A 27,353-nucleotide genomic window follows, 5' to 3' on the forward strand; every position below is an offset into this window, starting at 1 on the left:
ACTTAAGATATGGGAATCATTCAAAATCAATTGATCAATTACATACAAATTAAGAAGACTTAAATTGCTAATGAGTTCTCTAATTACTGACTTTTTCTTTTACATTACTGGAACAGCTACCACCCTATACATGCTGTAGTTTTAAAATTAAAATTGTGAATTAATTATAATTTACAGATACATATTCTGATCCTCCAGTTCAAATCAGTACATAATATTGAATCCTGTTTTTTCCTGTGTTGATTTACAACTGAAGCAGTTTAAATTAATTTCAGAAATGCTACTTGCAAACAGTTTGTAACACTTGTTTGGCAGTACTGCACTGAGATGAAGGGAATTACCAATCTTCTAGGCTTAAAAAAATATAACTGTATTCAGATTCATATGCATTATAGACAAAAGACACCACATTCAGTACACATTAGTCACTGGTACTTACAAATTTCTTTTCTAAGTAATTCTAATTTTTCAAGTCATTTGGCTATAGGCTAATTTCCATTTTTTAAATTCATTCTCTCTTAACATTATGCAAAAATCTTGACATTTTTCCCTTATTCAATGTTTTATTCAATAACAGCATGATTTTCAAGATGTATATTTAAGTCCAATCTTGCAATCTCATACTCAGATTCTAAGTTGGCAATTCAATATCCAATGCTAGAAAACATTTGAGTAAGCAAGCTTAAATACATTTTTATGTTCGATTTAGTAACGCTTGCTCCTTAGAATATTTCTACAAAGTCACCTCAAAAGGATGATATTTGGGATACATATTATCACTGTAGGGACACACGTACTCAGACATTCCACTGAATTGGTTGAACTGTCACCAAGCAAGTGCAGAAAGAACATGAGTGCATTCACCGCTTGGTGCAGTAGTTTCTCTTTAGGGACTCTGCTCCTATCGCTGGGTGATGGGCTGAAGACGTGTCAACTGCGAGGTCAGTGCAGGCTTCAGCCTTAGCAGGTCTTCACATTCCTGATATTTTCAATTCGCTTACTTATGACAGTGGGATAATCAAGGAGCAGAGTTGATAACACCAATGTATTAAGTGCTAGTAAACTTCTTGCTTGGGCAGCTCTCAGCCTTTTGTGAATAACTTTCTAATCCATCTACTCTATTTCTACTTGGCTAGTCAGTTTTAGCATTAAGGTAGCCATGGTCTTAATGCTCCTTTCAGATGCCCTCTTCACACACTTGGAAAAAAGTTCATTTCTTTAATGGCCAATTGTTAAAATACGCATGTATTGTCTGTCAAATGCTTCATTCCTGGTAGTTCCAAAAGGAGAAGAAAAATAACACCACATGCCTTTCCTGCATTTCCCACATTTCTAAAAGCAAATAAAGCCACAAATAAAATTAATTAAAGATAATTTTAATTACACATCTTAATACATACTAATTCCATGACCTTTCTATGGAGATTTAGGTGACAGGGAAAACATTCATGTATGCTGAAGCTGGTTTATGGTACCAACTAGTACATCTAAAAACATTACTGCTTTTCTCTACAAGAAACTGAAACAACTTCACAAAAACCACCATCGAGATGATTTTTTTCTGATCTCTTCATCAGCAAGTCTGCCTACCTGCCAGAGAGGGTCCTTTTGTTCAGGGAATAGTTCAAAATACTTGTAAGCCAGCTGAACCGGAGGAAGAGTCTGCAGTTTGAGGTTTGTCCAGGTATGAACAAAGTTGGCGAGATTCACAAAGGTGTATAACCCCAGGCGGTCGTTTCCATAATTAGACAAATGTGTCATGAAGATGCTAATCTTTAGAAAACAAAATAAAGACATTGACTCTTTGTATCACTAGATGGCAGTGTAACCCCACATACTATAAATTTAATTTGCATTTTGCTCTTATTTAGAGCTGCAAGACTTTGATCACATTGGCATAGATCTTACTATCCTTGGTCTTTGTTGAATTACATCCTCATCCTCGAGTCAACTCAGTACAATCAATGAAGAAAATTGTGGAATAGGTATTATAAGCTCTGTGTGAACTAGGATATGCAATCCTACCCTGAGGGTGTACAACATTTACATCAAAAACAATACCCACAGTTTTACTTCAAGTATAATACAAATGCAATATTAAAAAGGTGAATTGTGTTTCCGTGGAAGAGTAAAGAAGTCAGAGACCAGGAGGACAGCTGACTTCTGTTACTGTGATTTAAATCTTGTTGCTCCAACTGTAAGTTTTACTGGATAAGTAGCTCACCTCTTCTACAAAGCTATCCTGCAAGCACTGGACAGATAATTGAATCATACACAGAAACAAACAAAAAAAAATCTGAAACCTGAGTACTTACAAATAAGTGTGCATAAAATACTCCCAAATAAGAAAAAAAAGCTCAATATCCCATCAGTCATAAGGCTGCTTGTATTTTTTTCTTCCAACACCTTACTGTGGAATTACTACTCAGATAAATCCTCCCTGCGACGTCCCTTGGTCGCAATGCACTCTTACACTCCCAATAGAAGCAATGCTTGTTGTGAAGGTTTCTCACAGGAAGGGCATGTTTGGATGCATGTATACCGGGCTGATGAGCGGAGCAGGAATATGCAGGCTGCAAGGATGGTCTCTCAGAGACTGAGGAAGGGCTCAAGACTGAAACCTCTGTTTTGCAAAATGATCCATTTTCAAACTAATTTTTCACTGATGGAACAGTCTGTCTTATACTAAAATCTGCAAACTCTTGCTTCTCTAGCAGTGATTTTTTGGAATTTTTTTGAAAAATAGCAGAACTCTCCCAAAATAAATTCTCCAGACTAATTTCCATTAAAAAAATAGAAACATGACTCTTTTTATAAAGCAATCTGCTAATGCCATGAATGGGCAATTTCTATTTAAAGTAAAACTTGATGTAAGCCACTTTAAAAGGAAAAAGGCTTATCACAGCCATAATTCTGAAATTAGTTCAGGAACTGAATTTGATCTTCTGTAAAGGAATTCCAGCCTTCAATTTAAGAAAAAAAGAAAAAGAAAAAAATGAAAAATTTTAATCTACAGCTGTATTCTTTTGTTTCAGGGTATTTAAAACACTGGCTTCCTTTGATATAAATCATTCAAAGCTTCTATTTTTGAACACCTAACTGTAACACTACAGAGTACCTGCAGTGAATGGACACAGAAAATGTCTTTTATTAACAGTGTCATTTGGTGACACCTCTTGGCTTATAAAGTAAGCCAAGGGCTTCAGTTTGTCTGACTCAAAGTTAGAAGATATACACTGATAAATCGTTGGGATACAACCTTTCTTTTCAGATAGGAGTGAGATTTAAAAAAAACAACCCCAACCCTCCCTTTTAGGCAACCAATAATAAGCATTTTTCCAAATGTATAACCTTTTCAAGTTTCCTTTTTTATTTCAGTTCTCAAAGCAGGAACAGACCAGCCATAGGACTACGTTGTTCTCAATAAAGATACAATCAGAGTGTTTCCATAAAGAAGGTTAACTTGTTTTCTTGACAGCCTCTTTCTTTCCTACACATGGGTTGACCTCTGACATTCATAATGTCAGTTCACCTCCTGGCAACTCCTCACCTGCCAACAACTCCAGCACTGCACTGGAAGAAAAAGCAAAAGAACTTGAAAAGATTGCTAGTTTGGGGAAAATATGTATTATTCTTTCCCTGACGGGAATACCACTGTAATTTTAAGAATGTCAAGAGCAGAGGCTGAAAAATTGATCTGACACATCATCATAAAAAATTTCCAGCATATGAAACTGTGTCAATGAAGGTGAAAAATGTATCAGAGACCTTAGTTCCCATTTTACAGTTATTTTTTTATGTCAAATACTTCCTGGTTAATTATTTACAACAAAAAGAAAGATGATCAAATGCTGGATTAAAACATAAATGACTAAAGCCTGTAAAGAAGTCCATACTTAGTGTAACCAAATACATGATCTAATATACAACTTTACATCACACAAAAGGTCTCCTTTATTTCTATATGCATCAAAAATATTACAGATCAGCTGAGACTATCTTCCAGGAAAATCTGAACAAATGTTTCTCCCCTCCTGTTGATACTGTACAAACTCCTAGTAAAACCACTACCTGTGTAAAACTAGCAAACTACAATACTGTGCTTCACAGAACAATGAAATATTGCTGATCCAGGGCCTAATTCACCCGATCTGACCTGAGAATGAACTTACTCTTGGTTTCAGCTGCAAAAGGTCTTTACAGGCTAAGCCTGTGTAACTAACAGGAGTGCAATGCTGCAATGGCCACGTTCACCTTTCTCTGAGGAGGATCCTAGACCACTTTGCACACCAGGGATCCCTATGAGAGGTGGCTTACAGCACGTGATGCCAGCCTGCCAGCCCTCCTCTGCGGTCCTGCATACGCAGCCAGGGCACTGGGAGAGATGTACAAGCCGATCCTCCGGTTTCCCTGGCTACAAGGAGAAAAATGATATCCAAGTGCTATTTGGAGGGTTTTCACCTTGGCACTGGCGCAGCTGCAGGGGACGGTGTGTTGTTACCCACTTCCCTGCTTTCCCACCAAGCTGTGCAGAAGGACGCAAACTCATACAATTCCCCTTCCATTTGCAGACATGCAGTTTCACACTAAGACAAAACATAAATATTACATTTTGCCTTCCATATTGAGTTATGATGCTTTGTTTTGTTCTATCATGCCACATTCTGTTTCATTCAAACAAGTTCTAACTAATGAGAATGATGACTCTGTGCCAGCTAATAGTTAGCACTCTATGTTATTGAAGATTTATTCTCTTAAAACCACAGATCAGGAGATATAAAAGGAATCCTTTGTGGGCATCTCAGAAGACTAGATCTAGTAAATAACACTATTTGTTCAATAATCTTGCACCTCTGAGAAATGCTGTAAAATAGAAATAGAACTTCGTATATTTCTTTATTCTTTCTTCAAAAGGGAAGCAGCTGTGAATAGATTTCTGTTTACTCTAACAAGCATTTTAGCCTCCCTTTCAGTTAAAAAGAGCTTATTTGATTTTATTATTTCCAGTCCTCTTCTAAAATAATTTCTTTCAGGGCATCTCAGCGTTTTCTTTATCTCGGTGTGAGAAGGATCACCCTTTTTAGCTGTTCCTCATAAACAATCATCTTGGTTGCACTTCAATGCACACTCTCCACAGGATTTAATATCTTTCACAAGGGGACTGAGATGGAATGCAGACAATTTTTAAAATGATGGTTTGGGACTAAATCTGGCCCCTGGGCAGAAGCCCCTTTCTTGCTCCCACCCATCTTTGGATCAGAGTAGCAAAGGTGCTTTACTCTGCCTTCTCACAGAGCCTTACAGCTGTATGACCTGCTCCTTTCAGCTCCTCCTCACCATTTCTGCACTACTCCTTCCCAGAGTGAAAGGGCAGAGGACTATTTCTGTTTTGCTCTCCTTCCCAATTCCTGATTTTATTTGGGATTCTGACTGGTACTGCAGAGATGTAGAGAAATGAGGACAAGCACTCAGGAGAAACACCTTTTATCTTTTTGAATGCTCATTGTGTGCTGCCTATTTCCTAACTACAACAACATATCGCAATTAGAGGCAATAGCTTCTAGGTCAACAAATTACAGCTGAGACCGAGACTGAGTTGTTGCTATTAAATCACATGTATCAGGAAAAGATGAATCAGCATGATCTAATTTATGTATCAAGAACACAGAGAACAATAGATGCTCGACCAACAATTTACACAAAATGAAAAAAATGCAACAAGTTGCCCAGCTTCTAGCAATGGATTTTGCTTTAGCAGGCTGGATATTTTAAAAAATATTGCTCACTACAAAATCAACAGTATTAGGATGCTGCATCTACTAAAACTATACAACAAGGACACTACTAACGAAGCTTCTACAGTCTCGATAACTGTTGTTGTTTTCCTGACAAAACCAGAGGTGCCTGCATCTCAAAGGAATAACATTATCCTTCCTTCCCAAGCATGAGAAGTCCCTCTTACAGCTGCTGTGCCATATTTGTGTTCCTGGCTTCTTCCCCCTGGAGTCAAGGGGTCTCTGGTTTTGGAAAGACAGATGAGAAGAACCACTCAAGGGTAGCTGGAAAGGTTTTGGTTTTTTTTCCCCCCTCTTATCAAGCTCCCTGTGAAGGTCTGGAAGGGTGAATTATGAAGCTTCACTATGTTGGGACAGAAATGATTTATGGTTAGCAAGACTAGCTGCTCTGATGGAAAACAGCAGAGTGGGTATCTTTGTGGGTATCTTTTGCAACCTGCAAATATTCCCACTCCCTTCCATGTATCCTGATAAGCAAAATGTACCTTGCTTCATATTCCAACTCCATTTTACACAAACACTTTGCAGATTAATAGGTTGCACTTACACCTCACTATTCTTCTTCACACTCCTTTTCTGTTTTTACCTCCTCAGTGGTGTACTGCATCAGGAGGACTTTTTGATTTGGTTTCAGTTACAGGAGTAATGCAGGAAAGAAAAGCAGCGGCCATGTCTCCAGCAGAGTGATACAAATTAAGCACAGAAGCCTCTACAACAGTAAAAAGCCTGTAGAACAGTAGTCCACTAAGCCAGTGCTCTCCAAACTTTTTTCATTGCACACACCTATCACTAAAAATTTTTTGAGTATGCACCTCCAATGTATGTATATTTATTCATAAATTATACACTTCTAATACTGAAGTTTGAATATTTTCTTCCCACACCCAAATGGATCATCTTGGCACCCCCAGGGTGCACATACCTCACTTTGGAGACCACTGCACTAAGCTGTCAGGGTTGGACTGCACCCCAAGAGCAGAGAGAAGATCCTTTTCAGAGGCTAGCTGTACTCTCTTTGGCAAGCATCAGGGACGTAGAGGGAGGACTCAGACTTGCAGTGACATTGATGCTGTTAAACAGAATTGTTATTATTTTGGCATTTTAAATCTGGAACTAGAAGAGCTGGCGTAAGAAAAAATTGGTAATAAACATTTCTTATGGACTGGGCACATCTTTTTTTTTACCATATATAAATTTATTGCAGGCAATCCAACTTGAATAAATTCACACTATTAAACCAGTCATCAAGGTACTTTTGTCATGGGCACTGTGTCACCCTCCAATCTCTGCAACAACATTAAAAGGCAGCATTGAGGCTTCCCAACTCAATGAAGTTAAGCACAACACTTTAAAATGAAGTTAAATTATGATTGACAATTAATTAGGTGATCGCTGCTAGGCACTAGAAGCAGATGCATTACCAATTTAGTATATTGCTGATATTTTTGCTACTGAACAAATGTTTACAGGCCACAAGAGTATGCCTAACTCTCCGAACGCCTATATGCCAATTAATTTGGCACTGTGCACACTGTTTGCAGTGCTGATATTGTCTCCATGTTACTCAGCAGAGTTTTGTTTCAGGTATTCAGAGACTCAGTAACAGCTGTTTTTGCTCCATTAGACTAACAAAGTGATAGAATCATGAATTAGATTGCAGTCTATGCTTGAATATATATTTTTAACAGTTGTGAAAGATATTCCTTTTAGACCTGTATCCTACCAGAAAAGCTGTGTTCAATTCCACTCCAGAGAGATTCCAGCTTGCAGCTCCCTCTTTTGTACTGAGGCTGTCCTGCTGCTTTCACAGCTGCCATGGATCTGGCCACTTGTAAAGACAGCGAGCCAACTAGTTGCATTTGATTTACATAGCAGTGTCGTCACTATAATGGAGCCAGGGAAGATTTATAAAATCAAACAAAATCACGTATTTGGTGTAGTTCTGAATTATTAATCTAACAGTCAGGAAACCTGAGTATATTTTCAGCTGTTGCACAAACTTTTTTTGCCTTTCTCTGTAAATTGCTCATTACCCTTGTGACTCAATTTCCCAATTGGCAATACTGTCCAAAAGATGTGCTTCACTAGTAGCTGTAAACCACTTGTACAGGGCTTTCCATTTGCGAATTTTGAAGAAAGGCAAAGTTTTCTTATTGCCCACAATTTCAGTGCATTTATGGTACACTGTTACAAGAAATCACCTCTGATTAGATAGCTAATCCCATCTGTTCTGCAGTCTCTCCATGCTGCCTGTTCATTTAGGGGTTTTTTATATTTTGTCTCTTCTGTCCAGAAAACAGGAGACTCGGCTTTTACGGGTGGGCTTTGAAGAACAGATAGGAAGGCAAGGAATACTTGTATTTTGCAGTGAACCAAAACGCTAGGCAACACTGACTTCCCCCCCTGCCCCAATTCATGGCAACTCCCCAAACTATTGTTGGAGTTCCCAAGAGTTCCTAAAATGAGCATGAGAGGACAGGGAAGAGATTAAACTGTTGCCTTTCTCACTCACCCATGAAGTGGCCAAGCCTGCCGAACTGGACCAGCCCACTGGAGAGCCCAGGCTATGCTGCCAACGGTGCTACCGTGGGATGCCGGCAATGAGCCCCACACATCAGAGCTCAGAGAGGTACCTACACATCAGTGCACTTCTCAACATTTGTCATCTTTCCTGCCTCTCAGTACGATTAAATACGAGGTTGTGCAAAGTGGGACAGACAGAAAGGGAAGATTTGAGCCTGAATGTCTTTGGTTTTGTATTTTTTTCTGAAGTCCCAAAGCCCAACTATTCATCTTGTTCAGGGTCACATTAAGATACAGTAGGTTCTGCTGATGCTCATATAAATCCTCTCATTTTCAGTGCGAAAGGAGATAATTTCTCCCTTGCTGCAAGTCAATTAGCTTAATAATAACTCTACTCACTGTAACTTGGGAGAGGTAAAAATTAGAGGAACATAATACTTAGAACTGAATGCATACAAAGATTACAATTATTTTAAGGTCAATCAGACACAGGGCCTAAACCATTAACAGTCTTCCCTCTTGATCAGTACTGCTGTAAACTATACAGAGAACACAGCTGGCTACACATTAGTTTCATTGTTGGGCTGTCAACCATTTGAAGGCTTTCACCAAATTCCTCTCCACAGGGCATTTTCCTTTTTCTTTAGATCTGCAGACACACAGTAGTTTGTAAGGAAGTGCATGTAATGCAATTACTGTATTCTGTTCTGTTTGTTTTCTTGGGGGCAGAAAGGTATAGATTTTCACGAACCGTTGTTTTCCCTTAAACATTCTTCTTGTAGGACAGCAAAGCTCCTGATCTGTATCTTCCATAGTTCAAAGGATATTTTAGGACTGGGTTATGTGTGCTTTCTACAAAGTTAAACTGAGACAGTTTTACTGAGGCTACTGGAAAAGGAGAAGCACACAATATTGTCTTAGACCATGTGCCTCATCAAAGTTGCAGTCTTATATTAAGAAAAATTGGGTTTACTAGATCACTTGGATTTTAGAATCAAAATATACCGTTCACATCATCATTTGAAACCTAAACCAAACCGATTAACAAATTGGAATAAACTTTAGGAATAAAATCTAAAGAACTGGTAGAAAGCAGATGAGATATACTCCATTTCATATTGTTGATCTGCTTCATGAATTTTACTTTTGCTATTGAAACTTTGCATTTAGAAAAGCAGTAAGCTTTTCCATATAAAAAGAAAGAATAAAGCTAGTAGGTCTGTCCTGTGTTTGGCCTGTTTATCTAGTGCCGCATGCTGTCTACAGAAGCAGATGGCAGAGATACGTATGAGGGAAATACAGGATAATCTACAGCTGGGAGATGTGTGAAAAACAATCCTTTATGAAAGTCTTCCCTGCTTTCAAGGGTTATATGAACCATGCAAGTTTATATGGAATTCATGTCTTACCAACTACTCCAATCAAATTTAATTCTGTATTTCAAATCGTGATAAGTTCTTGATGTCAAAAACACTACCCTGGAGGAAGATCCAGATACAATCCTCATTAAAATTCTTACCCTCATTTAGTTTACTATCCTCTGGTTTTATGTTTCAAGATAGGTAACAGGAGTTCATTGCCTAGGTTCTTCATGCAATTGCATAGCTGTTTCTGTTTTTAATCTCTTTTTGAATATAATCAATCTTGATAATTTTGATTTATCTTCAAATTGGAGTCTCAGTCCTTCATAGTCCTCTTCAGTCAACTGCTTCCAGTTTTGCACATAAGACTGAGTCTGCACAGTGTTCTGGATGAACTTGCACCATGGATTTCCACAACTTCACTACACAACTCTCTGCATTATTTTCAACTCGACTCATTCCACAGTGTGTCAATGCCTTAAAGAATAAGGAACATGGATACACCTACATATTATCCCACTAATAGGAACAACAATGGGAAGGAAACAGGAAAAATCCCACTGACTTTCCTGTGCAAAATGTGCAGATCCACATTACATTCCATGGAATCCAAATATATAAACTCACAGATAGGAACCTTTCTTTTCTGTTACTGGGTTATAACATGCTGTTCACAATAACGCCTTTTTAAATTGGCTTAACTATAGGCAAGTTATTTCATAGACTAGTGAACTCATTTTCCTATTGTCTGTGTAGCACAGAGTAAGCTAACACACCATTTGTGTCAACTTATGTTGCTGGCCAAGCAGCCTCAAGGAGAACAAGAGCTGTTCAACATGTTTGCCTCTTACTCTGCAGCCTCCATCGGCCCTGTGGGACAGATGAGTGAATTTCAAGCATTCATCTGACAATAGCTGCTCTAATAGCTCATCTCTAATAGCTGCTCTCATGGGAGAACATGCACGTCATTAGAGAAAATGCACTGCTGTCCTTAGCAGAATCCTGTTCCAGTCACTATTTTTACTTTTCCTGGAAAGATGAAGGGTGTATAGCCTTTATGTTTATCTATTATTGTAACATGTATAGCTATTCACCAAGACAGCCAGATTTGTTAAGTTCCTGTTAATGATTGAATAGCACGGTTATATATCAAACAATTTTGCAACAGGTAGCCTTAGGTACTCAGTTAATCAAATTTTGGTACTTAAATCCATTGCAACACATGTGCAAGCTAAAAGAAGCTCATTTGTAATTTAGGTCTCCGAAAAGTTTATTATATCAGTGCTTTTTGAACTGTTCTGGTCTCAGTTCTTAGCTTATTTTATTGTACATGTCCCACATCAAACAACCTACAGAAACAATGGCTATGGCACAGATAGGTAACTAGTACAGACATATTTTCATAAAGAAGCAATATGTATGTATGTTCCTAGTTGCAGATTAGGAAGAATATACAGTGGCAGACAGAAAAAAATATTCCAGTAGTTTTTATAAAAGCATTTTCACTTCAGCTATGTTTAGCTTGGCTTGGTTCTTAGGTCTAATTATTTTCAGAAGTATTGATAGATTGTTGTCAGTATTGAGAGAGATTTACTAGCAAACCTGAGAAGAAATTATACACTTGGTGGCAGTGTCTATACCTACCTCATCATTACATATAGTTCAAAATCTAATTGCTCACTTCATCATTTACAAGACATATTTAGGAGACTAGCACAATTTCATTCTAAGAGAAGTTAAACAGAAATTTGTTTTATTAATCCTAGAACTTCACTGAATATTGCAGAGATAGATGAATCTGAAGTCACTGAAGATTCTAACAAGTTTATCAGGAAAAATATTTGCTAAAATGTTTTAAAGTCAGTACAGTGCTAGGAAGAATAGTAAAAATGTGAAATAATAAAACAAAGACAGAGAGCTGTCTGACTGGATAAGATACTCATCACTAAAGACTTCTACAATGTGGCTTTGCCACAGAATTCCCTGGCTAAATTAGTGCAAGTCATACAACCTCCCTCTAAGTCAATTATTCAACTGATAATGTGGGGAAAATAATGCCAGTATACCAATAATACAGGGCTGCCAAAGGCTTTTTTTTTCCTTCTGTAAAACATTTTGTGCAAGTTCCTGATATAGTATGATCTTGCCTAAGGGCTGCTGAAGTCAGCAAGATCTTTAACAGAAGACAGACACACAAAATATTATTGGAAGAGTAGATAGCATGTTATATTCCTACTTAGGCTCTTTTTCAGCTTGGTGGCACTTCAGCATTCTAGATGCCTTATGAACACAACGGGCATAGCTGTCAAGATCACTTTACAGCCACCATCAGATCGCAGTCGAATCAGCAGTGTGGGGATATAAGTGCATACCACATAAATACAGCTTGCCAACCACAAGATTAGCTATTCCAACAAACTAACTCTTAGCTCCCATATAAAATATAACTAGCAGAGATCATTTGCAGAGCAGGATTTCCTGATGCTTTTCTTACCTGCAGGACTTCAGACTGTACAATGCCCTGGGAACAGGGCAATCATGCTGGTTCTCATGTCAAAAGCTTACAGATGCACATATGGTTCTGTGTTTTTTGTGGTTTATTCCACAGATTGTGGTTGATCTAGCATATTATAAGGAAGGAGAGCCTCTCTTGTGAATAGCTACCATTACACAGCCAAACCACAAAGAAATTTTGGGCTTTATTCTTAGGGGCATTTATTTCAGTGTTGGGTACTCGGTTTCAAAAGCCTCAGCCCAGTAACTTACACCTCAGAAACTATATTTACTTAAGATTGGTTATCCAAATTAAACCAGGAAATGTAATGAAGGTCTTTGTTAAGATTTACATTTAATTTATACCCACATTTTCCATTTTTGGAAACTAAATATGTAAGTACTCATTGTTGAGAATATTATTTAGCTGACACTGTAATGATTCCTAGGTAATGTTTCTTCTTCGTAGTTTTGCATCAGTGAAAAATAAGGTTTAGAAAATGCCTCATAGTGGAATTTTTGCATACTGTGAAAGGCAGTGTTTCACATTAAGAAATCCTAGCATTTTAATGAACACAGGAAAGCTTATGAAATCCAAAATGCCACTTCAGAATTAGAAAAATTCCTAAAGCTACTTAGTTTTCATTTTAATGCCTAATCTTTACCCAACTCTGACTTGCAAATTATGGTATAAATACATGTAATACTTAAAAAACACAAATGCAAACCCTAATCTTTAAATTGATTACATGCCAAGCTAATGCTTAGAACTTTAGAAACTTTATAGCAGATATTTAAAACCAGACACATCATCTTTTCAAAGGCATTCCTTAAAAGGATTGCAACAATTTGTCTTGGGCTAATTTTGGTCTGATATTAATTTACAGTTGTATTTTGAAAATAGTGCATTTAACTTCTATTCTTTTAGCCTGTATTGTATTGGGGATGTCGTATTTCTCAGAATTAAGTGATCATACAGTCTACATTCCAATGCATAAATCAAAGATACAATCGTAATATAAAAAAAGACATTACTGTACTCACATTCAAGGATGTTAGGCAGGCATGATCAAAATTCTATGATTAATACCAAAAATCATGATTGTTTCACTGCTTATCTTGTCTTCCCTCCATTCTCTTCATTCTTTTAATTTGAAAGGCTTATGCCTTGAGCAACCATATTAAATTCTGCTGTTTCCCTACTGTTTTAAGACAGTAAAACAGTTTTTAGCTAAGTTGTGGTTGTGTTTCAATATGGAATACAGTCTGTCCTGACTCAAAATGTTGTTACTATATGTATTCCTCTAAGACTCATTTGTTAAGCTAGTAACTCTTAATTAAAATCCATATATTGCCAAAGCATTGCTATGGTACCAATACCCTCCATCCACAGGTCTCACTCTGTTAACATGCTGTGCCTGAAATTATATGTATCATCGAAGTCAGGACTGGGACTACTGCCATCCTCTAGAAGGGAGACTACGTGTGTGCTGAGGAAGTGAAGTTTTTATTTCCTAATTCTGCTATGTGAACATGAAAAAGGAGAACAAAATACAGTAACTGCTCTCAAAGAACCAAAATTATAGCCTGGAAGAATGTGAGGCTTGAAAAACAGACCTGCATATAAAATGCTGAAGACAGCAGCTTTTTTCCTTTGGACTTCCATTAAATTATGGAAGAATAACAAAGGGCACAAAAATACTTAGGCTATTATTCCAAAAGATTTGAGTGGGAATATGTTTTGTTCCCTTTGGTGTTCTGAAAAATTGAGTCCTAGTGATTACATTTTTATAATCCGGGTGAAATTTATTTGTATGTTTCATTTCGACTTCAGATGAAAACCTCACCTAAAAGCTTGTCTAAAAGGTCAGTTTTGATGCAACTGACCTAATCTCATGCCATTTTGAAGTACTATACTGTTCTCTTCTGTCAGTATTCTGTAGTTTCATAGCCCCGTTTGTTGTTTATTCTTCCATTAAAGATAAGTGAAAGGTTAAGCAGATGTATTAACTACGTGGTTCATTTACTTGGATCTTTGAAGCTATTATGAATCAGCAACTGAAAGTTCGCAAAACAGATTTAAGTGCAAGCGCTCCATGCTTGCAACTTTCTTGTATCAAAGAGTGTTCCCAACATTTCTGATTATGAATTTGGCAGAGCAGGAAAATGGACTTCACCTGAGGTACACGTCTCATAGTAATACCAGTTTTTAATGCTTGAATTCTGTTAAAAATTAAATCTCAGGGTTCTTATTTCATGCAAAATAAAGAAGAACAAGAAAGGTTGCTACTACTGCATTGCTAACAAAACAGTTCTCAAAAAAAAAGCTGAGATTATCTTTGTACAACTAACAGAACATACATAATATTAGATCTTAATTAACTGAAAAAGCAAAAGAGCTCACTGTGAAAAATCATTACTATTCAGGAGACCCAGCTGATAAGACTTGAAGCATTCAGTAACTTCTCCTTTAAATAATTTTTAAAAAACATTGCAAAATTACACTGCACTTACTGGATTGAGAACCACTGTGAAGAACAACTCTCCTCCTTGAATACTTTTGTCTAGTTCCTTTGGGCCTCCAGGATACTCTTTATAGAAAATTGTGTGGGTGAATAAGCCACAAGTTTGCCTAGGAAGCACCTGAATTTATTTACAAAAAAAAAAAAACAAGAGAAATTCACAAAACAAAAATGTTTATACTTTTAATGAGATAATAAATGCCAGATAAGTAACACATAACTGATAATATTCCTTTGTGATAATTGCTGGGTAGATTTTTGCCAGAAGTCAATAATGATCTAGTTGAATGAATACATTGGCAGATCAATAAATAGTGCTTACTGAAAGAAACAACATTTTTATTATCAATGAAATCATAACATCCAAAAATTCATCACATTTTGTTTGAAACTGGAGATTGATCTCAATCAGTAAGTTACAATTCAGCAACCTCCTCAAACTAGTTTTGTTCGTAACACCTGATCCTAACACCAAGTATTTGAAGTCTGGTCATCAAAGATTTCTAAAATTTTGAAATAATTTGAAAATAATCTGAAATATTATCAATCTCTATTGTATTAATCAGTTCCACTTTTTATTTGAATGATGGCTTTGTTGTAAATTTAAACTAGAATTTGAAAGTTTTTTTTTCTTAGGCATCACCACCAATAATAATTCTACACTGACACATGATGAATTTTGCCAATAATGCTCACATTGTAAAAGATTTGCTTCTTATTCAGCTGTGCTAGTTTTCCAAGACCAGTTGCAATAAAAAGTAGCATAAACAAAAGTATTTTTAAAAACATGCAAACAACAAATCTTTTGAATAGGAAGAACTAATAAATTCATTTAAGTTTTCCTGTAGAGCTTCAAAATATTTTCTATCAATTTCAGAAAACAATTTGCTGGAGAGTATTTCAATTATGTCTATCTTTTATGGAAAATCAACAGCTGAGTATTGATGCTCATGTATAATTCTTAAACTGGGATTGTTCTTAAACATTTTAGTCCAATTTAGAACATTATGTGTTATATATATGCTATATTTTATGATAGCTTAAACTTTTAAAGCATACAAATCCCTTACTTGACGTAGACTGTGGTTTTGTAGATACTCTTTATTTCTTGTAGTTTCACTTCTCAACATCTTTTTTGTAATGTACAGGATACTGTGACCACAGGTCGTAAATTCTGTGTTGTCAAGAAAATGTATGGAATTTGTCTGTTTGCTATAAACTTGCATATACTTTTTAAAAACCTTTGGATTTCACTGATGAAATGTGAGAACAACTCTTCACAGAGGCAGGGAATGAATCTGTACTGGACGGGAAATACTCTGGCAAATCTTACACAATGATTTTATTACTGAATGTATTCATCACTATAAGCCTGCAGATGTAAAATATTACTGCATTTGCCCTGGAGAACTGAAAGCTTGAGACTCCCAGAACAGGTGGTTTTATACAACTGTTCTTGGAAATAGATTTTTGGCCCCAGTGTCCTTGTGTTAAATCTCACTATGTGTCTTCAAATGACACATTTTTACAAAAATTTATGAAAGAGATTTTTGGAGATTCTGAGAGTCAATCAGTCTTCCTCAAATGCTTCACGCCCCCTGCACATATCCACGAACCCATTATTTTACATGCAGCTATTGCTTTGAGGAGAACAAACCGTAGCTCAAATCCATACGGTGTCAACTGTTTTCCTGAATGTCTGGAGATCATTTTAGTTTGCTTCACCCAAAAATAGATCAAAAAGTTGAAATATTATTATTTTGCTTAGAAAAGTGGCATCCATGGTAACTCGAGGACAATACCAGAATTCTGTTATAAGCTAAGTGGCAGTCTTGAGCTAAGGCACTTGACCCTCCAAAACTGCTTGTTGCAGCCAGAGGTATAACACAGCACACACATTAAGATCCTTCCCATTCACTGCTCTCCTATGTGCTAATAAAAAGAAAGTTACTCAAGAACTTGAGTATTTTGCAAAGCTGTTTTAAAACTTCTCAGATAATAATGCCAATATGTGATTCAGGAATAGCCTACGCCCCAGTGACCAGATGGTATTAGCGTAACGCCTTCCATGTCAGTTGTGTATAACCCCTTCTGGCAAACACTGCTGTCAGTGAACAACGCTGTGAATTATGTAATACAGAAAAATTGTGTGATTTGACTTGTGGCTGCCTCAACAGAGCAGTTTCATCGCCTGGAGGGAGGTGTGGTATGTGTGTGTCTTCCTTTCCTCCAGCCTTCTGAGCGTTTGCCCTGCATCCAGACTGATTGCCTGGGCCCAAAGCCTAGCTGTGGGGTTAAGCCACAGTGCAAAGCACAGTTCACATTTCTGTATGGCAGGAAGCAAATGAGGGCAACTGATTCAAATGGAAGAAAAAAATATTTATGAACCAAGATCCAGATTCTCAGATGGCATAAACTGGCAAAACTCTTTTGCAGTTAATGGTACTATGCAAATTTAAAACCTGCTAAAAATCTAACCCATAATATTCTGTTAAAAGATGCAAAGTAGACTTTTTCCTCAAGATCTCTGAACCAGTATTAACAGTAGGACTAGAACAGTTAACAGCCTGTTAACTGTTAACAGCGGGGTGCCTGGAGGCCACCTTCATCAGCAGTAACATCATCAGCAACAGACTGATTTTAATTAACAAGATACTGTCAAATATATCTTGCTACTTATGCATAGCAATATGTGCTTCTCACAACGTGAACTTTCAGGATACCCTGCTTTTCCACTTAAAAATAAACTGTTCATAAAATGGTAGAGCGGGTCTAATAAGAACATCATAAATACAACTCACCATAATATTTTTGTGGATGAAGCCTCGTCTATACCTTGCAGGCTTCAGATGTGGGTATTCTTCTGTGCTGGTAACTCTGATATTCCAGACCTTTTTCCAGGCATCATAAAGTTGAACATGTACTGGATAGACTCCAGAATGGTGTGGAGCTACTGCATAGCCCAAATCAGTTGGAATACCGTGTTCCTAAAACATAACAGAACAACAACTGCTTTCAAAAATTTAAGAAACTTGATGTTTTGGCATTTCTCAAATCCTTTGTTTGTGAGTGATCAAGAACAGGTCTGAAATGCAAATAATGGTATCAAAACATGCTTTATATATGTGAAAGAGATGGAAGGCAGCATGGTGAAGATGAAAGGCAGGATTTTAATACAAAAGCCTTTTCAATAAATATTTTTATGAGTATGCAGGGAAGAGTGATATAGATGTATTTTACATTGATTTCTTCAATCTACATTAAACAGAAAGCTGCACTCTTAAGTTCTTGCAAGGAATTTGCTCACAAACTAAGAATTCAGAGAGAAAAACACTGGCACATATTCACACAACAGGTAGCATTTGGCAGTTACAATAACGAAAATGTGATTTCCACTGCATGTCTCTACACAATTACTTGGATTGTTAGCTGAATTTCACGGAAAGTCACTGCATTTCTCCTCAAATCCACTCGAAACATAAAACCATATTAAAAAAATCAGCTTAACCATTTCAGTGTCAGAAAAGATAACCACTTTTAAAATTCTGAGGATAATAGGCAGATGTTGTAAACTAACCCCTTTTGTAGTTCATCTTCTATTTTTGCAAACTCCTGTCATTTATCTTGTTTACATACTGACCTTGCTGGTATTACCTCCTCTTGACATTCAATGTATTTTCTTTACAGTTTCTGGTTTCCAACATACTCCACTGAATTTTGACACCCTTTCTCCTTTCTTTCAGGTTACTTTTCAAAGGAACAGTATGTAGCAGATATTTCTTTGATAGTCAGATTAGCAGAATACACTGTCCATAAGATGATATTGTGTTGCAATGATTTAGGAAAACTGCCTTTGCATAACTTTTGAATTCTGTTTAAGCGGGTTTTTATATTTGCATTTGTACAGTCATCTTCACCATATTTTCTCATCATACTCTGTGTGCAAAGGTAAGAGTGGGTGGATACTTGGGTCTCTTCCTTCGAATAAACTAGTAACTCAGGAATCTGAAAAACTGTAAGTGTTATCTCAAAGAAAAATGGGGGTGTGACCTTAGTAAAATCATCTTTTCTGGAGGAGGACCGGACTACTGCAGGAAAGCTAATGTACTGGACTTAAAAAGCTTAAATAGTCAGTATTCAATATTAGACGTATCCATTTTAATTTAAATATGACAACTCTACCAACAGCTCAAAACAAAGCAAACTCACAAAAAGCAGCATTTACTTCTGCTCTGGAAAAGTATAAGACATTAAAGATGTGAAGCCTGCAAGGCAAGAAAGCTATTTTTCCCCTCATTAAAGGGCTACTTTGAACCTACTGTAATGGCGTATGTAACAGACAGGTATGGTTTAATCACAGCTGAGAATCCTAATTTTTCTATATTAAAAAACCTGGTGAAATTATTATTTCCCTTTAGCAACTTATGGCACACACAACGGGGCACGAGATTTTACCACTCTGAGGCTGGTGCAGCTTTTGGAATTCTCATAAGGCCGTACCACTCCTGGGTAAGATTCAAACACCCCATCAGCGACCCTGCGGAACCCAGGGAGCACATCACCTGCTGGTTTACAGCTGGGGTGCGCTATGCATAATCTGCCAAAGTAGGAATGAGTAAGACCTGGCCTATTGGTTTTACTGCATGGGAAGATGAAGAATGGATATGCCAGCAGTTACACAGCTTTACACTATTTAATTCCATCACTGATATTTCAATTCCTCTTTCTTTTATCTTTTCTACTTCCCTTAAGCCTGCATAAACATCAGAAAGAAAAATCTTTACAGAATATGTAAGAAATTGCATTCTCTAATATCCCTTTTAATCTCCTTCATTCGGCTATAAACAAATGTCTGATTTTTAAGGGTTTTTCCCTCAAGTTTTACAATATACAGTAATAAATATGTAATTAAAATCTTTCATTCTAATTATGAGCCTATCATCTTCAATGTATTAGTGTCTCTGTTATTTCTTAGTGACTGTAATTCCCAAGTTGAGCATTTAACACACAATATACACATTCAGTTTGATAATGCATGAGGCATCAGCAATTTCAGCCTCTTTCAAAAAAACAGGACGCTTATCTTTGTTATTAATTTAAATGCTTTAAGCAAATTAAACTTAACAAGTAACTTCATGTCTATATATCTATACACAGCTTCAGACATGAAAAACATTTAATATAAGGTATCTGTAAGTATTAAGAGCATTGAAAGCAGTGAAGAAAATAGAAATTGATGAAGTTACCTAAAACAGGGCTGAATATGAATTATTCTAATAACATACTTTAATGGTTACATACTGTAGACTAATCCTGAAGGATGTCTTATGTGACACCAGAACTACGATAACTGATTTAACTTCCAGTGGAGCTTGCTAGAGCACACAGAATCACAGAAAACAAGGGAATTTTGGACATAGGATTTGTAAATTTTCATGGTTCTAACTTCTACTGAAATGCTTTCTTTAAAGGAAACATTAAAATTGAGCTGGCCTGTACTCAGTACAACTACAGTTTACAGTAAACTGGGTAAAATCTTTGGTCGAAAGAAAGCATATACCTCACTCAGAAGTAAAGTTTTCAAATACAAATTTTAATTGCTTGATATTCTAGGCCTATACCTTCCTCCTATACTCACTGACACACGATCATAAGCAGACTCTTTTTTTTGTTCTGGTATCTCAAATCCCTCTGCTCTTTCTAGGAACAAAGTCATTACCTGCCAGCTAAAGAGCAACCAGTGTATTTTGAAAAGGGAGAAGTAAAATTAGGCTGTTGGAAGAGTAGATGTATTTCAGCAAGTTATGTTTGCTGAGATATGCTGACACTTTATGTCTTTACGTTGGATCATTTCTTCAGACAAATAATACATACTACCTATAGCAGTTTGGTTTGGTTTTACTGTATGAAAATAACTAGAGAAAAGTCTGTTTCTCTATTATTCTCAGATCTAAAGATCTGGTTTTATTTTTATTTATATTCTCACCAAAACATTTTTTTAGAGCTTTGCTGGGAATAAATAATTACTAAAGGCAATGCTTTTCAAAACAAGTTTTTATAAAGCCAATCCAAAGGGAATACCTAAGATGTTATTAGGTATTACCACAGAAAAGCACCTTCGAAAACGTGGCACACTTCATTAATCCTAACATGCAGTGTTTTCATAAAGTCGTTTGACACGTTTTGATGGAGCATTTATTCTTTCAGAATTTTTTTTTCTAATCTAAACAATGGGTTATTTGGACAAAATTTTATTTAGGAAAATACTGAAATAAAAGACTCTTTATCTATATTTACTTTGCAAGATGGGAACATACTAATTCTTCATTCTGCAAGAATTTTTCCATTCAGAATTTTTCATAAATTAATAAAAAACAAACTTTAATTGAGAAGGAAATACAAAATGTAGAGAAACAGAATTTTCATAGCACAAAATAGAGTGATTGTAAAAAAAGCACTTTATCAAAACTTCCCTTTTTTTTTAAAATTCATTTAGATTAAAACAAATTGTACAAGGATTGATTTTTCCAACGAAATAGGAATAAAGGTTTTTGAATACCTAAATTCTATATAAAATGCAAAAATATAACTCACTAAGGCAAATTTTTTGTTGAGGATCATCTGCTCCACCAGTGAGGACTCATTGTGGAAGAGATGAGGCTGCATGTGACTCCACATATGGGGAAACCACCAAAACTCATCTACAGACCTCAACAACAGGTCATCGCCTTCATCTTCCTCCTCAGTGCCTGCAAAAACAAAAAAGAAAAAAAAGAATCTCTCTGAAATAAAGTCTCTACTTTTATTATATTCTTACAAATGTTTGAAAATATATCTAAGAAAGAAATTAGCATAATAAAATGTGACCATTTAAAGTACTGAGGATTTTAAATGTTTCCAAGCACATATTCCTTCTCCTGAAGTAACTACAGCCAAGTAGAAGTCCGACAGCCCCATTTTCATGGCATCTCGAATGCATGGTCCACCACTGTCCTCACATGCACATGCTCTATCAGTAACGTCACTAGCTGAGGGACAGAATCAGAGAAATTGTATGCAACACAGTTTAATAAAAAGTATAAATGAAAATGTTGACAACTCTTTTCTGTTATTCCTTATTCAAACTAAATTCACTCCCCAAACTTCTCTTCCTTTCATTACCTATGATATGTACAAGTATTTTTTCCCAGAAGCCTTTTCAAAATATTATACAGAAGAGTACAATTATTTTCTCTTCCCTGCTAATTCTTACCTTTCTGATCAAGGCCTATTCAGGAGTTCCCAAAAATCTGCATCTTTGAAGAGACTTACAGGGCAGCTGGAGCTCACTGAGTCATTTCTTGGACCCTAGGCCTCTCTTCAGATGCTCTCCTGCCTGTTCCTAAGGATGCAGTGCGGGGAACAGGCCCTGCAGCCATTTCTAACTGCACTGCTGATGAAGAGGAAAGACTCGGGCAGCAGTGTTTGGCCCTGCTGTTCCACACCTCTCCTGCTGCAGCTACAGCAGTAAAGAAGCCAGCGGTGGGGCCTGTCCTCTGACCCTGAGCCGGCTGGCCACTTTGGCGCTCATAAATCCTCCCAGCCTGCAAAGAAGCAGCCGCAGCCCAGTTACCCGCTGGGCCGGGCCCTGGCCCTGCTCCCCCGGGTGCAGGCACTGGGGGCTGGCCGGGACCCCAAGCACTCCAGAGGCCATATGCATAATCTGAGGGCAACGACAAGCCGCTCTCGGTGCTCGGGCCCGTGCCTCAGCTCTGGATAACCTACTCCCAGAGATTCAGCCTGGGTGTCTGACAGCACCTCAGGGATGGGAAGTGTCAGGGTCTAATTAGCTGGCAGATCAGGACACCCCCCTCATCCCCAAGCCCAGACATTTATCCTAGTCCAGGTGCACTTCTAATGACAGGTTAGCCCTGTCAAAGGCAGCCAAATTTAAATAACCCTTTAATGGGCTGCTGTATAAAGACTGTATGAGTTGAATTTTGACAACCTATAGCTTAACACATCTTCGCGCCATGCCTGCTTTCCACTTCTCTGTTTTCCTACTCCTGCCAACAATCAACACAACTTGACAAATCCTTTCTCTCAGTGTTTTGCAACATCTATTCTCCTTTTTCAGTCTTTCAGCCAAACGTTCAGCTCCAATGCTTTCTGCATCCGTATGGCCATACTCTCACTAACCCTCTTTCCTTCAGCAAACCTTGTCTGACATACCTTCACTGTTAGGATTTTATTCCTCATTACCCCTGAGGGAACTACAGCAGTGAATGAAAAATGTGTGCAGACATACGTAATGATGTGTCAATATTTGTAGGATCATTAGATTTTAGGACTCCACATGAGTCCATGGGGCCCTGCGTGATGTTCACATGATATCAAAGAAAGTGCCTAAAGTTCATATGACGGCCAGATCAGGGAGAAGAAATATCAAGAAAGGAAGAAAGCCACAGCAAGGGATGGGCTGTAATGGAGACAGGCTCAACCCATTCAGTTTACAGCCAGTAACTGGGTCAGTTTGTATGACAAACATGCAATACCTTCGCTAAATCCTGCTCAGCCAAAATCAGGAAACCCACGCACATGTTCCCTCCAAAGCATCTGAACTGTCAACTGAGGCAAAAGAAATGGTCTCGAAAGTACTTCTGCCTGCTGAGACACTGGCAGGTGACAAACTTGGCAGTCAGGACCATTTTGCTGGGACATTCTAGGCAAAAGAAAGGCAAGGAAGGGACGGGAATGGATGGATGAATGAAGAGATGTCCAGAATGTGAAAAAGTTAAGGCATCTCTAGTCTCTCTGAACTGTGCAGGTGACCCCTGGATTGCAGGGATGAAATCTGGACATTTACCAGGTCTAGCTGAAGTCTGCTAAGCCCAAGAGAAACCTGTGGAGGGACTGTGCAGGCCCAGCTGCTTTCCTCTCTTGCTGCTCAGCTCTAAATAACAGACTTCTTTCCCCGCCTCTTCTCTTCTTAATATGACAAGTAATACTGACCAAGGTGCACAGCAGAGCACAAGAGTTACGCTCATCCCTCTGCTATGTAACATGCACAGCAGTTGAGCATATTCAAGCTCTATATATCTATCTTTGGTCTGAATAAATCCAGTTTGGGTTTCTAGTCTCAGCTAACATGTCATTTCACTTCCTTCTTTCCCTATTAACATCCTTCAACTATGACATTATCTTGTGTTGTCTTTTGTCTCTCTCTTCCAGGCTCTGATGTTGTCCTATTTTGCATGCATGTCTTTTTCTTTCTGTTTGACAGTAGAGAGCACCTTCTTTCTTCTGTATCACATCCTATTTAATACCTTATCTTCTACTTCTCTCTATTTCTACAGTGGTTTAAGTATAAAATTATTTTAATGGGTAATATATATTGCTATATCTCTACAGTAGAGATTAAACTATCCAAAAGGATAAATTGTGGTAGCTCAACAGATCTCTCAGTGAAGTCAATCAAAAATTTCATTTGATCAGTGGAATTTACCACTCAACAACAGGTTGAAAGGAACTGAATTTTAATAAAAGGGGAGGAGGAATTCAATCTGTTCCACACCAACACCTAATGCAGGCATTGCAGCTTACTAGAAATACAGGTGCCTCATCCTGAGTCATTCCAGCCCACCTAAAATTGCCACCTAAATTCTCCATGTACTCAGGAAACAGATGCAGAGAAAAATCCAGTTCACCTATTCTATGTGCCTCCCTCTCCCCATTTCCTGGGAGAGATTCTGTAGTAAGCGTCTAAGCTAGCTCAAATTAAAGGAAATTACACAGCAACAGTAAGAGATGTGTTTATTCCACCCTCAGGATTCATTTTACTGTTATCCAATGACACATATGTAACACGTATGACCCCTAAAGCTGGCATCCCAAGCTTGGACTGCTTCTTGCAAGGTCTCCCCCGGCCCTGTGACTCTGCCATTTCTGCATGTCCCAGCTTGCAGAAGGAGGGGGAACATTCCTTATTCAGGAAACTTAATGGTCTGACAGTACACTTTGCTGAAGGACTTAGTCGTTCTCTTAGAAACTACAGCCTGGTTCTCCTAATTCCACATCATTGCTCTACTTATTGGGCTATTATGCAAAGAATGAGCACCTTTTTTTTTTTCTTTTCTTTTTTCTTTCTTTTTTTTTCTTTTTTCAAGAGAAATGTTGCTGCAAAGAGGTATTTACAGACTGTACCTACATGGTTATTTCCAGACAGACTACAGCTCAAACAAAAGGTTAATCTCATATAATAACTTTAGGAGAAGAATTTGATTCGGTAAATCACAGAAATGTATGTCCCAAAGCAACCTGGAAGAAAGAACAATTTGATTTTTTGGTTATCCTATTATGAAGGAAACTCTTCTCTCTACTCAGACCCCTAGTCTCTATCATTCCTACTTTACTCATACTACAAAGAACACAATCAAAATGAAAATGATTTTAGTATTTCATTCTTACCTGTGTGATAAAATTTCCCTGAAAATCCCAGGTTGAAAGTAAAATTTGTAATCTGAGCTCTCAAAAGATTCTGAGTGTCAAGCAGGGCCTGAAAAAAAACAACCCACCATATAAACATATCTGTAGGAAACACGCCTAGCACAGAAATGTAATATAACAATATAAATATTTTTACAGGTATATGTCTTTTCAATTAGTTTTGCTATTTAAAACCAGCTCTTTATACATGGCACAGAAGTAACGTTTTCATTATCATTAAAAGATTAAAGACAGCATGCAAACTCCATCATTTTCTTCATAAAGATGACCAGTTATTAAATGCTGTTTTACTCCCTGAATCATGAGATAGGAAAACAAAGGCACACACCAGAGAAAAGATCTTCCACTGATTACTCAGTACACCTGGGACACAACCAGGAATGAAATTCAAATCTCTTGTGCCCCCGACCACTGCTCCATTCACTGGTGTGAACAGCATCTATTAGAATTATGTTTCTCTAGATCAGGTCAAGTACATACACAGCATTTGAGTCGTGTTTCAAAATCACTGGCAATGAAAAAAAATTCAGAAAGAAGTGAGATGAAGTCTATTCCACATCAAAGAACTTAATCCTAAATTCCCCCAAATTCTGACTCATTTCTCAGACAGCATACATGTACTTGCACTAAATTAGTACAAACAAAAAACCAACATGCAGGAAGAAAGGGGAAAGCTATTATTCATCAGATACAGCTTCACTCTTTGATTTCAATATGCTCGTCTTGATTTGTTACTCCCAAGATTTACATGTACTTTCAGGAGTTATCGCCCAAACTCTCACACTTTGCTGCTGTTCAGTCTTTCAGTTTTCCAGGTGTAACAAAGAAACCTAGTTTTCCAATGCAAAATAAAACCTTGCAAAGCAAGAACAAAACAGAACAGCAAAAAGCCTCTTCTGAAATGAGATTTGGTGTGCACATTCCTCCCAACAGCCTGCCCTCATGCAATACCTTTGAAAGAAAGGGAAATATTTATAGATCAAAGGTCGTCAAAGAGTTTTCAAAGTCAACATATGTTATAGCACAATGATTTTAATAAAGTGATTAAATCATTACTATTGTCAGAAATGAGTAACTCTAAGCATGTTATCAAAAGGGAATGTATTTAAAAGCACAAAAAGATTAAAATCACTGGAGTTTTCCAAAGGTTTAAAGGTCTAGGAGGCTCCCCACTCCTGAAATTCAATGTCAATTTGGTGCCCTGAAAAATATGAGCCAGTAATTTTAATTACAGTTTCTTTGGACATTTTCATTATAGGAGTAATTTGTCTACAATTATTTTTTTAACCAGAATGCCAATGACAGCAAAATGTTACCATGGATGTCAAGTCCAGTTTTAGATATAGGCATAGCATAGTGAAGTTACAGTTCCCTAAGATATGACCCATTTTACAGATGGGGGAGATATCCACCTTTTAATCCAAGTTTGAGTTTTGCTGACCCAGCTGACGAAACATGAGTGGTTTCAAATCTGAGTAATCAGTAGTACTTGCCTTGTTCACCATTTCAGCAGACCAGAATATTATGCCTAAGCATATTCATTAAATGTATATTAATCACAAAACTAAATCTGGAAAAGAACCATCACTTTTCTGCCTCCTATTTCTTACAGTCCTCTCAGATCTGGAAGTAACTTGCCTCTCCCACCGTCGTCTTCAGCAGTGTAGCTCCAGCAACAACAGTACAGGCAGTTTCAAAGAACAGTATCAGTAAGGTAAAGATCATCATCTTGCACTGGAAAGCCTGAAAAATGTCCTGCGAACAAGGGACTTTCTAAAGGAATGAGTAAAATAAACCACAGAATGGAGATAATTGAAAACAAGCTCAAGACTTCTGAAGTGGAATATTAAGAGAAAAATCTTGCAACCCTGTAATGAGGACTTTTGCACAGGCTGAGAGTGCAAAGATCACCAAGGAGACTTCTTATTCTAATGAAAGGTAGCAAATCTGCAGAGGATTTATTATGAAAACCATCCTTGAGCTGCTGGGAACCTATTCAGTGAAATAATTTTATCTTTGCACGGTTAAAAACGTAGGAGGCAAATGATACAGCTATACACTTCTTATGTTAACAGTACATATTGTCAAATGAAAGAGATCCTGAGCATAGCTTGACAGCAAGGTGGCATGAATGGGCTGCACAGTTCTTTCCCTCCAAATTAAGAACTGTGAGC

At 37.4% G+C, this 27,353-nt stretch overlaps 1 protein-coding gene across 1 annotated transcript in view; it reads right to left on the reverse strand.

Moving 5' to 3' along the window:
• Positions 1-27,353, reverse strand: part of LOC129206329 (bifunctional heparan sulfate N-deacetylase/N-sulfotransferase 3) — a 69,317-nt gene that overhangs the window by 16,313 nt on the left and 25,651 nt on the right. The window contains exons 3-7 of the mRNA XM_054825315.1: positions 25,141-25,228; positions 21,289-21,443; positions 17,496-17,681; positions 14,687-14,815; positions 1,591-1,773 (exon numbers count right to left, since the gene is read on the reverse strand). Coding sequence (XP_054681290.1) covers positions 1,591-1,773; positions 14,687-14,815; positions 17,496-17,681; positions 21,289-21,443; positions 25,141-25,228 — 741 coding nt within the window. The remainder of the gene's footprint in view (positions 1-1,590; positions 1,774-14,686; positions 14,816-17,495; positions 17,682-21,288; positions 21,444-25,140; positions 25,229-27,353) is intronic.

Source organism: Grus americana, chromosome 4, assembly GCF_028858705.1.
Source record: "Grus americana isolate bGruAme1 chromosome 4, bGruAme1.mat, whole genome shotgun sequence".
NCBI lineage: Eukaryota > Metazoa > Chordata > Aves > Gruiformes > Gruidae > Grus > Grus americana.